Source organism: Hyposmocoma kahamanoa, unplaced genomic scaffold, assembly GCF_003589595.1.
Source record: "Hyposmocoma kahamanoa isolate Upper Pololo Valley unplaced genomic scaffold, ASM358959v1 76, whole genome shotgun sequence".
NCBI lineage: Eukaryota > Metazoa > Arthropoda > Insecta > Lepidoptera > Cosmopterigidae > Hyposmocoma > Hyposmocoma kahamanoa.
This window is the reverse complement of record NW_020653900.1, coordinates 3,261,699-3,275,856: the sequence shown is the minus strand read 5'-3', so window position 1 is coordinate 3,275,856 and position 14,158 is coordinate 3,261,699. Positions and strand designations below refer to the sequence as shown.

At 35.5% G+C, this 14,158-nt stretch overlaps 1 protein-coding gene across 1 annotated transcript; it reads left to right on the top strand.

Moving 5' to 3' along the window:
* Positions 1–2,349: 2,349 nt before the first annotated feature.
* On the top strand, positions 2,350–10,608 carry LOC113232647. The gene is made up of 4 exons (XM_026467420.1): positions 2,350–2,439; positions 3,916–4,129; positions 6,579–6,691; positions 10,362–10,608. Exons 1-4 carry the CDS (start codon positions 2,370–2,372, stop codon positions 10,526–10,528), a joined length of 564 nt encoding a protein of 187 aa, XP_026323205.1. The 5' UTR covers positions 2,350–2,369; the 3' UTR covers positions 10,529–10,608.
* The last annotated feature ends 3,550 nt before the right edge of the window (positions 10,609–14,158 follow it).

Here is a 14,158-nt window from a genome sequence, read left to right as displayed (position 1 = left end):
TATAATTAATGTACGTACAATTACACACTGCATATTAATTAATATGCAGTATATAATTGTATGTATTATTATTATTATTATTATAGACTATGTTGTCTCATATGAATAAATTAATTTGAATTTGTTTCTCAAATAATTAGGAAATAACGCGTAATCAAATAAGTTAACATTTATCAATTCTATCTTTTTTTTTGTAAAATTACTCCACTAGTTTGTTATCATTTGTTAACACAAAGATTCGAACCGACGTCTTCTAGAAAATTGCCAGAGCCTATGGCAACAAAGCCACGGAACGAACGAACGAATTTATCCTTTTGCTTTCATAAACAATAAACTGAATTCTGTCACATTGCGTTTGAATCGATAACTGGCTCTGAAAGATACAAAATAGCTTAAGATGAATATTCAGACTAGTTTTGTTCACAGTCACAAGTGTATTGTACCCACATTAATGGAATGACTACAAATTACCTTAAAATCCAATTACAGCTCAAATTTAATTAACGTGTAATAGAGATCCGTTTTCAAATGGGTTTCTCTCTATTACATGTCACGTGCTCAGACCCAGGTACCAAGTAAGGTGATCGTTATGAGGGAAATTACACTCAACAATGCGAATCAATCTAATTGATTTATTATTCTAATTTCCAACCAATGATTTCTGTGTTTGCACGTTTTCATAGTTTCCTTACGCATTTCTGTAACACATACGAGTGGTTACAAACTGCGACTTTTAGCAAATCGATGCAAGGCGAAGCCATCGCCTATAAATCCCAAGTTTAGCTATGCAACTGCGCGTTTGTATCGATGCAGTCCCGCTCTTGCATCGCGTTTGCATCGCTGCTTAAAATCGCGCACGTATGTAAAGGTAGACGATTAGCAACTGCATCGCTACATCATCGCGTTTGCTACGCTGCTAAAAAGCATGGGTGATCATATTATTATTGACTATGACAAAGATACATAGCTTGGTGTCCTATAAGTACAGGTCCAACCTAGCTTAGGCACTTAGGCACTACAGTTCATTTCTGAGGAGGAAGACAGGTGTTCTTCCTCAGAAATGAACTGTAGTTACGGTGGAAAAAAACAATAAATTAGATGTATTGTATTATACTACACTGCACTGTACTGTATTGTAGTTTAACGCCCGGAGACGGTTTTTAAGTATACGTTTCATAGTCTTTTAGAATATGGAAAGGACTGAAACAGACTACAGTTGGCAGGGTCAGCTCTGCTTTCATTTTGAGTGTGTGTGGGTTATTTTTAGGCACTGATCGCACATTTGTAAGCTTCCACAACGGAACTACAACAGTCTCAAGTTTAGTTTGAGTCGATACAAGCGTGTGAGAACAGGGGACAGCTAATGCGTACAATTAAGCAAGACTATTGCTGAAATTCCATTTGGCCCACTTGCTTTATTGACGTCTGGACTCCGCAAAGTTCTGAGTTCCTCTTTCTGGCGTACGTGAAATGGCTCCATACAGCCAGCCTGAGGTAAAGGAGGTAGCAGGTTCTCTGCGGCGTCCTGATGCGAATCCCCTTATTTAATTTTATTTTTTAGAGATTGTTGTGTGCGAGACTTCAACGACCTGGATACTACATCAGTCTTAAGTGTCACGCGATACAAGCCTGTGAGAACAGGAGGCAACTTAGATCCCCGATAACGCTGAACTGTTGCTGGTAATGCTTCTGACCCACTAGCGTTATTCACATCTATATTCCGCAGAGACCTGTATGCCTTTTTGGCGTACCTACGAGTACTGACACCAAAGTTGATTACCCCAAGGTATTCAGATGCGAATTCCTTGAGAGTGAAACGAAAGCGTTCGCTTTTTCGTCCGACTGCAGCAGAGGTGGTAAAGCAGGGAGACTAAAGTTTCGACTGCATTGATCATGGAACACAATGGCTTGTTATCTGCCGCAAAAAAGGCAAATTCTGCTCTGCGTACATCCTTATTGCAAGGCTTTCTTCTGAATTCGAGGGCTTGGAACTTTGCGCAGCCAATCATCTGCTCTAGTTAAGTACGCGAACTATTTTTATGCTTCAGCGTGATTATTGTCATCGCTGAACTAGAGATGAGTTTAGGGACTGTTAAGTACGTCAGAGAAGGGTATGTCTTCTATATTATAATTACTCCACACTCAAATGCAAGACCCCGAATAGAGCACGACCACGGTAATGCCAGAATATCACTTATATAATATTGCTCACAAAGATCTTCGCAAACACTACAGGCAAGGTACTGAATTCTGAAATAATGATCTCGACCCGTACTTGACCACTTTCGTAAATTCATATTGAACCGTCATCGTCATTGCATGCGTTAATTCAAATTACTCATTGTCGCCGTAAGTGTGAATCTGAAAATATGAAACCGATATTTCGTCTATGTTTTGTATTCTTAACACAATTTAAGGAATATCGTGCTCAGGACGAAAGTAAGTCATTTTGCAATTGCTAATAACTATATTTTATTTAATAAAATATCAATTGCACTACAATAGCCACAAACACACACTTGTACATTAAAAGCCCCACATAAAATCTATCACACTGGTACATTTCTCATTTCACTCTCTTGTTACAAATTATTTAGTTTTTCATTTTTCATTTAAAGTATTGTTGAACATTCTTTCTGTCATGTCTGTACAAAATAAGACGGATTTTTATCTCTGGTGGCACTGAAAGGTTGCTGGTATTTAAAGCTCAAGTTTTCTTTAAGTACCAGCTGCCATGTGTTGTGGTTTCTGCTGTTCTATATTATTGTGTATATTTTATACTTTGTAACGTTTAGTTTCTTGTGAAAATAATTCACTACTTTTATTATTTAGTTATTTAGTTATACTTTAGTTATTATTATTGAAACAAAGAACAAACAAATACAAAGAAAAATTCCTTCGATCCGTTTGGACTTGCCATGAGCCGTTTTTACTCAATACAAAGATCAGGCACATAAAGAAATTTGTAAGATCTGCTGGCTCGATCCAAGTTGAATTGAGTAGTCACGTTGAGACAACATACATCTGGTTCAGTCGGATCCATTGACTTACAATTATATGGACGTCGGGTCCGCGCTAAAAAGTGTCCGCACTTGTAAGGCGCTAAAATCGTATACAGACACTCGCGACACTCCGCTTTAGTCTTCATTTGTTCTACGGACAGCGCGATACTGCGATGACATAACAATTTAAATTTCGAATAGGTTGACTTGGGACATTTTTTTCGTGGTTTTTGTATTAGACCCGTCGTTCATTTATTTGTAAGTCAATGGTCGGATCGAAGGAATTTTTCTTTGTGTTTGTTCGATGTTTGTAGCAATAATAATAAAAACGTAAAACGTATTGTATGATGACCCCAGTAAAATATCGCACTATTAATACAATAGTGTATTAACTCAAAAAGTGGACTTTCTCAATCGATGAAAAACGAATTATAATAATAATAATAACTTTATTGATAGCCATTACAAATAGTATAGAAATAAAACAGTAATTATTAGTTATTGATTGATTTACTCACTTCCCGCAAAACATCATTAAAATTTATATATGTTATAGTTTATTATAAACACTTAAACAATTTCTCAAATATATTGGAAAATAAAATGGAATAAATAATTTAATACAGTAATAAGGATTATTTTGGTCAGAACTAGCTTACATAAATTGGAGACACACTTTCAGTTAAGTGGATATCTTTTGATTATTTCTTACAATATTCTAACAACGGTTTTTTTGACGTATAGGGTATCAAATTTTACGTTCAGTAATGATATAATATTAAATTTCACATATTTTGAGTTACAACACTATTGTAATATTACACTATATTGTAATAGAAGTGCGATATATCTGTGTGAAAGTATATTTGTATCAAGTGCTTGGACATTGAGATATTCTTTGTTTTCATACTAGCCTTCACAACAATACCTGCAAACGACGTGTACACGTTTTTAAAAGAGCTTGGGTCCTATACCCGCATGGATTCCCCATTCAAGTATATCAAGGGACAAGAATTGGAAAATGAAGTCTTCCATTACCCAAACCCAATGAACGATCCGAAGGCAGACAAGAGTACATATAAAACTTTGTATTGCATGAGACAATATCAAAAATGCCTTCTCAATCAGTAAGCATATTATGTTCTTGTATTGTACTGTATTTTTCACCAAGTGTTTCTGAGAGATCAGTTTAAGGAATAAAAACAGTAATAACACAAGCGCCACAGTATTTTGTAAAAATGAAATTTATGATAAGAAGGGCAGTTATTTTTTTATTTTTTAATGGAAAATAATGACAGACGTAACATTAATTCGAGGAATAAACGTAAACTGGGTTTACTTTATCATACAAGCGTATAAATGAATTTGTGACTTTGTAAAGATGACTATCAAGAATAACTTATTTATTTTTAACCGACTTCAAAAAAGGAGAAGGGCTTCAATTCGATTGCACGTTTATTTTTTTATGTATGTTACGCGATAATTTGTGAACCGATTTTGAAGATTTTTTTTGTTGGAAAGAGAGTAGAGTGGTCACATTTAAACTTGAAGAAAATATTCCACCTCTAAGGGTGGCAAAGTAGGGGACGAATGACTTTTGAAGTCGGTTTTTTGAGTACTCTGTACTGAGCTTATTATGTCTCGCATTAATGTTATGTTTTCCAAACAAACCAATTCCATTTTGGGCTTTTCACAGGTCCCATAGTCATGATTGACCATACTGTCACACTACACAGTCGGTCATGACCATGGTACCTATATAGGGCGAAAAGTTAGTTTGTTTGAAAAGTAAATACGCAATTTTAATTTAAGAAGTCGATAGAATGTAGGAACTCTTCATAGGTCCCATGGTCATGGTTGACTATACTGTCACACTACATAGTCAGCCATGACCATGATACATTTACAGAGCCGGAAATGTCGATTTTTTGAAACGTAAATACGCGATTTTAAAACTAAAAAATCGATTTTTATTATTTAAGCGCGCATTTAACCTCCATTTTCGTGAAGGAAAGTTACGACGAGGCCAATGATGGAGCATGCATACACCTAAATAATGACTATACACACTCGCCTTGAAAAAGTTCAAATTATACCGTTCAGGGAACAAGTCTGCATCCAGGGATTTTTAATTTCTTTTTATTTTTTATTTTTTTATTTTTGACGGGACGAACAAGTCGTGCGTCTGATAGTAAGCTACGCGCCTGTCCATAACAGTTGCAGTGCCACTCAGAGCTGCACTGCCACTGCACTCGTCGACCTGAGACATGAGTTAACAATTCCTATGTGCCTGTAATTTCACCAGAACCCTTACCCTTTAAAACTGGAACACAGTAGTGCTCACATTACTGTTTGGCGGTAGAAAGAGGTAAGATGAATTGCACTCCAAAGTAGAGATGAAACGGATATCCGGTAACTATTCGGTATCCGGCCTATCTGGCCTATTTTTACTATCCAGCCGGATACCGGATAGTACTGCAATATCCGGATGCCGGATGTTTAAAAGTGACAAAAATTTATAATCAGTACGGCAAATAAATTTATTTATTGATTACAGATGATAGTAATAGGATAAACAGCAACGACAGGATCGTTGAAAATCTGTTTATTACTTGTAACTGAAAGAACTATGAAGTTAGACAACGCTTTCTGTAAATTTTGTACTCAAATTTGAATAAAAGCAAATTATGATGGATGAAGTCCAGTTTTTCTGCAATATGTGGTAAAAGTGAGTTCTATTTATTTTCTTAAACGAGACCAACTTCAGAGGACAGGTTGTTAAATTTAAAGTACTAATTGTTATTGCCAGACGATCAAATGAAAGGATCTAAGAATACAATATGTACCTACAATAATGAAACGTGTGAGTAAATAAATTTAATTTTTTTTTGCAAATCTAGTATCAAATGAATGAAATCAAATTGAAACAACCACACGCAAAATAGGCGCCTTGTCGTCGAGTTGCGGACACCAGCCCGTTACACCAAGTACAAGTACAAATTGAAACAAATAATAATGGGTATATCAAGGGCTAGGCTTATATTTACAATAACTACAAAATTTTAATATAGCCAAGAATGATGTCTTTGCTGTTTTTTTTTCTTTTCCATCTCGACATATTTGTAGTTGGCACAACAAACAAACAGCAATGTTATTAAAATATTTCCAAAAGGCCGATATTTTTCACTGTTAACATTTTTCTGTTGTATATTTGTTTATTGAATAAATTAATCGCTTTTAGAATAACCTAGTAACCACAACAAATCAAGTCGTCAATGTGAAAGTCAATCATTCACTAATCAATCTATCACGGCGATGCGAGCTGTAAACCAGTCGCGACATGTTTACGGCTGTGGATCATGTATCTATGGCCGGATATCCGGTATCCGGCCAATTCACTATCCGTTTCATCTCTACTCCATGGCCGTTCGCCATTTCAATGTGGAAACGTAATGCTTCGAGCGAATTCTTGGAATATTCACAGCATAGGGATTTAACCCCAGCCTACATCTAGTCCCCCGATGATGGAAAGAAGCGGAATAAAATCGTGCTATAATGGTTGATATTGTGTTATAGGGGTGTGGAGATATCAGTCTGCACTATACACAGAGACGAATGGTACACTTGGGGGTTCCTCACGTTTCCTTCAATGTGTACAATGTTCATGGACAACTGTAGAAGAGATTCAAGTAAGTGAAAGCGGAAGTTCTTTTTCTACCTTAGTGTTATCATAGTATAATACGACGAAGCATGGTAAAATAAAAACGTAGCAGCGCGGCTTGTGTGTGTGCAAACACCCGGCGGGCGCCATTTACTGACACGTATATTCGCATAATCTCGTAATGCTCTCGCATTGCATAGCGCGGGTGGTCGCAGGCTCCATTATATATATAAAGCTACACGCTGCGACTCACCGATAGAAATAGAATGCATGCTTACCTACATGATGGAAAAAAGATATTTATAACATTGTACGCGGATAGGTTCCAAAACAAAAGGAAAAATACGAGCTTATCTGAATGTGGAAAATATAAAAGAGTGATTAACGGCCTGCAAAAACTATTATCTATACTATATAAGTTCGTGCGCTTTGAGGTACAAGAACGTTTGTGTACTTTTATGAGGTACACCCTGGGCAATTATCGACGGAAGTAAAAAATTTTCGAAATTCAAATAAACTAGATGGCCGCCAGACAAATTTCAAAGCCTTCTATCACGGAAACTATTAGAGATAGGTACAAGGTGCTCGAAGGAATGTCATATAGGGTAACAGTGGTCAACTGTCTGTGTAAAGAAAATTTAAGATGGCGAATTCAAAATGGCAGCCGAAGAAAAACTTACTTAGACCCGGCTGATAATTTGGGGTCTTCAGGGGTCCTTAATCACACATACCGAGCCCGACCCCCACCGTGACTCGTTCATTATATAATTGAATCGTTCGCTCAGCAATTAAAAAATTACATCAAAAACTAGACGTCTTCATTGTTCAATGCGTACTGCACATGAGAGGTGAGTTATGCATTTTTTGACGTCTTTGTGGCCTAGTGGTTAGGACTGTGGGCTTTAGATAAGGAACTCCCGAAACGAACTTTCCTGAATTGGTTCTAATCTGGGTGTTCCGGATTACAGAAATAAATCCGGATAGAACGGTGACGACGCACTTTTTAAACGAATGAAGCGCGTCATCTTTGACTACGTGACCTTACATAATTATTGAAGTACCATAAATATTTTGTTGTAATAACATCACTAAATTATGTTTACAACCTGTAGATACAACTATAGTCTCAGTACAGAGTACTAAAAACCTAACTCAAAAGTCATCCATTCCCTAGTTTGCCACCCTTAGAGGTGGAATAATTGGTCACCTATCAATAGTCAGAAATGACATTTTTCTGAAATAACGTTTGGTCGAATTTTCATAACCTCGAAAGTAATTTTGAAAGGAATTTAACCTAACCTAACCGAACCTAATCGTGTCTTTGCGATAAACATCCAACATATCCTGAAGGAACAACGGTTTCGTTATAATTCGGTTTTCGATGTAATGACAATTCGAACAAACGTTATTTCGGGAAAAAGCATTCGAGTTTGTGATAGGTTACCGGAATAATTGCTTCAGATTTAAATGAGACCACTACTGAGGTACCCTCTTTCCAAGAAAAATAGAATTATCAAAATCGGTTCACAAAACCTGGAATTATCGCGTACCATACATACAGAAGAAAAATGTATATTCGAATAGAGAAATAATATTGTACAACTAAAACAATATTATGACTGCCCTACGCTTCGTTGAAGTAGGCATTGGTGTGCCGAATAGGCGCGAGTTACCCTACTTGGTCTTAATAAACTGTGTTTATCTACTAAGAGATTTGAACATTATTAAAATTTGAAAGTTATTTTTATAGGGGTAGTATTATATAGGTACTATAAACAAAAAACTTGAGCTTAACACTTGCCAAAATATTTACACAGTAACACTTTCCGTTATTTTTTATATAATATCAAGTGACGAGACGAACAAGTCGTGCGCCTGATGGTAACCTACACGCCTGTCCATAACAGTTACAGTGTCCTCAGAACTTTAAATCGCAAAGATCTGAGGGGCACAGCCACTGCGTCCGTCACCCTGATACATAAGTTGACATGTCCCATGTGCCTGTAATTTCACCAGCACCCTTAGAATAGGTAAGGTGGCAGTACTTCCCTGGACGAACTCTTGCACAAGGAGCTCAACTGCTACTAAAAATGACATGTGTAAAATGATGCGTCGAGTTGTCATTGCTCTAGCTGCTTGAGAACTGAAGCAGATGATTTCGTTACGCAGATATTATTAAAACGTTTCTTTTTAAACGATTACATACGTATTATACTACCACTAGAGTATATTGCTCATTATTCTCAGAGGAATCTACCTTACGAATGAGTAGTAGAGTTTAATCAATATGAAGATTTCAAGTGTAATATGCTTACCTAAGAAATAAAGAATATTTGTTTGACTTTGAGTATGATTTTTTAGTACTAGGTATTTTATTATTAATTATTCTAAAAAATGGTAGTGCAGCGCAGGTAGTAGCCGCCACTGGTCACCACAACGGATTATTGGCATCCACGCAGAAGTTGTATGTAAGCTATCTTTAATACAAAGTTTAAGTTTCACTCTAGTTTTAAACCTCGTGAAAGGCAAATTTTGAATATCAGCCGGAATCTTATTGAAGTGTACACATTGCTCCTTAAATGAAGTTGTGACTTTGTGAAGACGACTGTTAACAGTCTGTTTATTTTTATTTGTATTAAAGTTATACCTATTACTATTTTTCATAACAAAATTCTATTCTTCTTAACATAAATTATATTTTCACAAATGTACTGTGACGCTAGTGTAACAATGTTCATTTCTTTGAACTTGTCTCTCAAAGACACCACGGAGCCCAGATTGTCACTGTATGAGCGTAATGACCACAGGACAATAAATTCAATAGAAGTGAGTGAAGTGAGCTCTGGCCACCATTTACGCTGTGTACGTTTGATCATGTCAGTTATCAACCTCGAACATCATGGAAAAAATGCCTTATTTTGCGTTGGAATGCAAAAATTATTGTCGCACAGATCTATGGTGTTTCATATCATCGTCGTATTTTGCAGTAATAGTTATTGAACTTTCAACGATATGCCAACTGATAGAAGTTTATTATAAGATATAAGATTATATTAACAGTCCAGAATTTGTTTATTTTTTAATTTATTTATTTGTATTCAGGTTACAAAGACCCATAAATAAATACCTTATAGACTAACATACATAATAATACATAAAAATACTAATGACTAATTATTATGTACACGTATGGTCTGCGACGTGTGACGCAACGTGGGTGTCCGGTAACCGGCCTCGGAAACGTCGGTATATGACACCTTGCGGCCAAAACTCATCCTACATGAAGGTCGATAGATGTTGAGCTGGTACTCTCACCACAAATTAATTAAAATTTACATTGTGGCGGGACCCCAACTGGTTGATCCTCAGGATAGCTTTTTGATTGGCAGGATTGGCTTTCACTCGTATATACTCCTCGATATCGGCGGACGTCGTGGAGTAAGGAAGCCGTGACACGTATAACAACGTCGCGGTGCCACTAAGGTTACGGCTAGTGTACTTCTTTTTCCTTTTCACCTTTTTGAAACCGTCCTCGTCCTCGTTAACATTATGATGGTGTGAGTTTTGGCGACAGAGGTTCTGATAGTAATCGAGGCTCTTCCATTGTTTTTTCTTCTTCCATGGCGATGACAAACACAATTTTTCCATAGTATATTCACCCTTTTGTCACAACCTTATGTTTATATCTTTGTTTGCAGGACATTGGCGTGTTATGGATCGAGGCGTCTGCTACCTTTATCCTAATAAAAATGAGTACCAAGTCCGAATTCCAGTAAATGTACCAAGAAGAAGAATGATTCAGTACAACAATTTCGACATCAGAAATGGTTTCAGTAGGTTCATAGAAAAAATGTTGCGTAGATAGATAGATATTTTCTTTACTATTGTTGTTATTAAAACTTGTTTTATGTGTATTTTTAATGTTTATAAAGTTATAAGCTAATCGAGAGGAATTAAAATTCACATTTTGAAAGTTGTGCGTTATTAATGAGTATTAATATGTAATATGTGAAGTGATTTAGACTCAGACAATGGGTTTAATTTCTATGATCACGTAAACGCCTAATTAGTATTAATATGTATTATAATGAAAATATTACATTCAAATATAGCGCTACATAATTTATTATATTTTTACTGAAACTGCTGGCTGAAGCATGTAATTAAATTTACTATTTACATTTGAATGAATATGGGGCGTTTAGCATTATTTCCATTATTTTGCTGGGTTAGAATGTTAATGGTGTCCACTAAGTTTAGGCCACTGTCAGTTTCATTTGCTTAAAATAAAGTAAACATAATTATAACTTTTTGTAAAAGAAAACCGCTCTTTGCTCTTCAGTTGTATTCGTAGCCGCAGCTTTCTCAAGGAGAATTGAAACGCAGATGTATGTTCCGTCAAAACGAATCAAATGAGCCCAAACATAAGAAATCTATGGGAACCCAATAATTGACAGTTGTATATTGAGGTGTCAGACACTAGGGCATAACTAGTGTCAACTATTGGTTACGGGCATTGACTTACAAAAGTCCATGGCTACGGGTATTGTTCAATGAAAAAATGCCATTAAGGCGACACCCTAATTCTGATGATGACGTATTGAAGGCTGTAGACGAATTATCAAGAAGAAATCCTATAGCAGCCGCAGCGAGAAAATATGAGATACTGCGGATTATTATACTGTATAAAATTTTACTAACTTCAAATTTCATTAAATTTATATCACCATTTTAGCAACTCATTTTTAGATGAAGTACGCATTATTTTGGGTCCTTTAACTATAACACCTTTCTGTTACATTCGTATATTTTCTATTTCTACTTTCTATTTTATGTTTTTTTTCACACACTTACTTACCTTGACTACAAAGGTAAGTAAATATTTATTAATTTTAATAAAAGCATCTTGATTGATTATGGTTTTTCTTATTATTTAAATTTCTTTTTATCAAGTTATTCATGCGTTTAAATAACTATGAAATCTTAACATAACGTCCTATCAAATACTGATACTCCGATCTCACTGGTCATACACAGGCACAATTTTAGAGGTAACGGAAAACTGGAATATATTAATAATGCCTATGATTATTTTAAATTTTATAGTTCCTAGAAGATAAATGACAAACCGTTTAATATGTTAACATACCTAAGTAGTCAGTGTGATAGATAATTAAGTACTTTTTTGGCAATGCATACGTGATTTTCCGTCTAAAAGCGTTAACCAATGAGACATTTACCTTAATATCTACAACTACGAAAGCTTTGGGGTAGGAATTGCAACGATCTATCATTGTTACGAAATATATTTTTCTTGGAGATATTGTCAAAGAGACAGAGTAAAGGGTCCACTATGTATAGACATATATGTATATATATTAGAGCGTACGTGCTCAAATCGCAGAAATTTTCCTACGTGTGGAACTATGTGTTTATGGCGCATTCGCAATATTTGTACGCACCCCATAGGTTTACTTACTAAATTTTAAGCTTTTTATTGTGTTTTAATTTGTTGAACACGATGTCATTCAGTTGGAATCTTGCTAACTCATTGAAGTCGATAACTGATGGCGGAAATATTTCTCTAACGTACGTGAAAGGGCGTCGCCTGCAATGTTGTCACGTCTGTTGATGTGCTAGATGTCCATGCTGAATTGTGATAAGCAATCAAGTTGATGAATGCTTTACAGGTGTCGTTTACAAATGACTTATTCTTCAGCCTTTAGGCACCTACTGCTGAGTGCAGGTCTCCTCATTTGCACGCCATTCTCTCCAATCATGGGCTATTTACATCAACATTTTGCTGGTTACTTTGACCATACTGTCCATCCATCCATTTTTTTGGCAGCCTATGCTTCTAGTACCGGTTCTCAGTCTCCACTCCAGCACTCTTCTACTCCAACTGTCAACAATTCTGCGGCATAAGTGACCCATCCATTGTCATTTTTTTGCGTAATGAAAAACCGACTTCAATAGTTCGTGGAATTACATCTATTTGTCTAGTTTTATTGAAATCGGTTACCGGAGTCAATGATTTTCTTGTAACTCCGCTCCGAAACATGAGAAACAAGCATCCGTCATAGGTGGCAGTGGAGCATTTCACGAAGGGTGAGGAGTCGTTATTTGAATTCATCACTTTTATTTGCATTTCAGAAATGCATAATTTGCTTCCAACGTTAATGTAGAGGGTATCAACATAGACATTATCATGTTTTTATTGACATGAATACAACAACACAAAACCACACTAAAAACCGTTTACATACAAATAATTATTAAGCATACAATTACACTTAAAACTAGTTAATAAAGTCAAAGTAGAGGTATAGTATAGTCTGTGTTGTAGCGTCATGCCAACACGGGACTTATCTCAGCATATGCTGCAGTGTCCTACCACAGCACTGGTTTTCAGTAAGCCCGTAGAGCTCAACACCAGCAAAAATTTACAAAAAAATACAAGGAAAAAAATATATAAGCACGGAAAATTGCGTTGTTAATAATAACATAATAATATTTTATTATTAATATATGTTATGATTATTATGAGGATAAATTAATTAATGTATATTATTATTCTGCATATAATTAAATAGCAGAATGTATATAAGCACAAAATTAAAGAAAATCCCAAATTTAATGGGATCATACTGCGTCAGCGAACCGTCTACCTAGAAAATGCAGAAACAACACGGCCACCCGTAGGAAACTCGGCTGGTATGATAATATAACTCTTTCAGTTTGATTTTAAAAGAGAAGATCGATTTATTATCGTTTTTTTAGACTCCTGATTCAGAATATAGCAGTAGTACTGCTGCTACCCTGAAAACATTATTACGAAAAAAGTTTACTGTTCCAAGAATCTTTAATTGTAACCGGTCTTGGGGTAAGTAATAATTCTATAGTCAGCCATGGGACCTGTAAAGAGCCCGAAGCATTGGTTTCGGAGGGAGGTCCCGGGTTCGATTCCCGGTAGGATCAATTTGATAAATGAACATTTTTAAATTGGTTCTGATCTGGGTGTTTTGGGATATGCCTCAGACTGAAATCCGTTGCTCTGGTACTCATAGTACGTTTATTATTTTCCAATATATTTTTCTCTTATTTAATTTTTTATATTATAGTTGCTCGGAAACCTGCAATTTCAAAATCCTTTCGAATTAAAAGTTTCCAACCGAATTAATAATCGCTGTCTTATTTACATCTGCTACAAAAATACGAAGAAGAAGAAATATAAATTTTGAATTAAAATTCGGCAAAAAAATTCTTTTTGTATTATTTTAATCGTCATTATTATAAAATGTCACTTCATAACGAAACCAAGAATAAACTGTAATAATATTTTTAATTATAAGGTGCAAGAATATTTTTCACGAATTTTTTAATTATTTTTGCTAATTGATTATTATAATTACCAGGTAGGCAGGTACATAATGTCTGTTAATGTCTCTAATGTGAATATCACGAACAATGTATGCCATAATGGTTGAGAAATTTC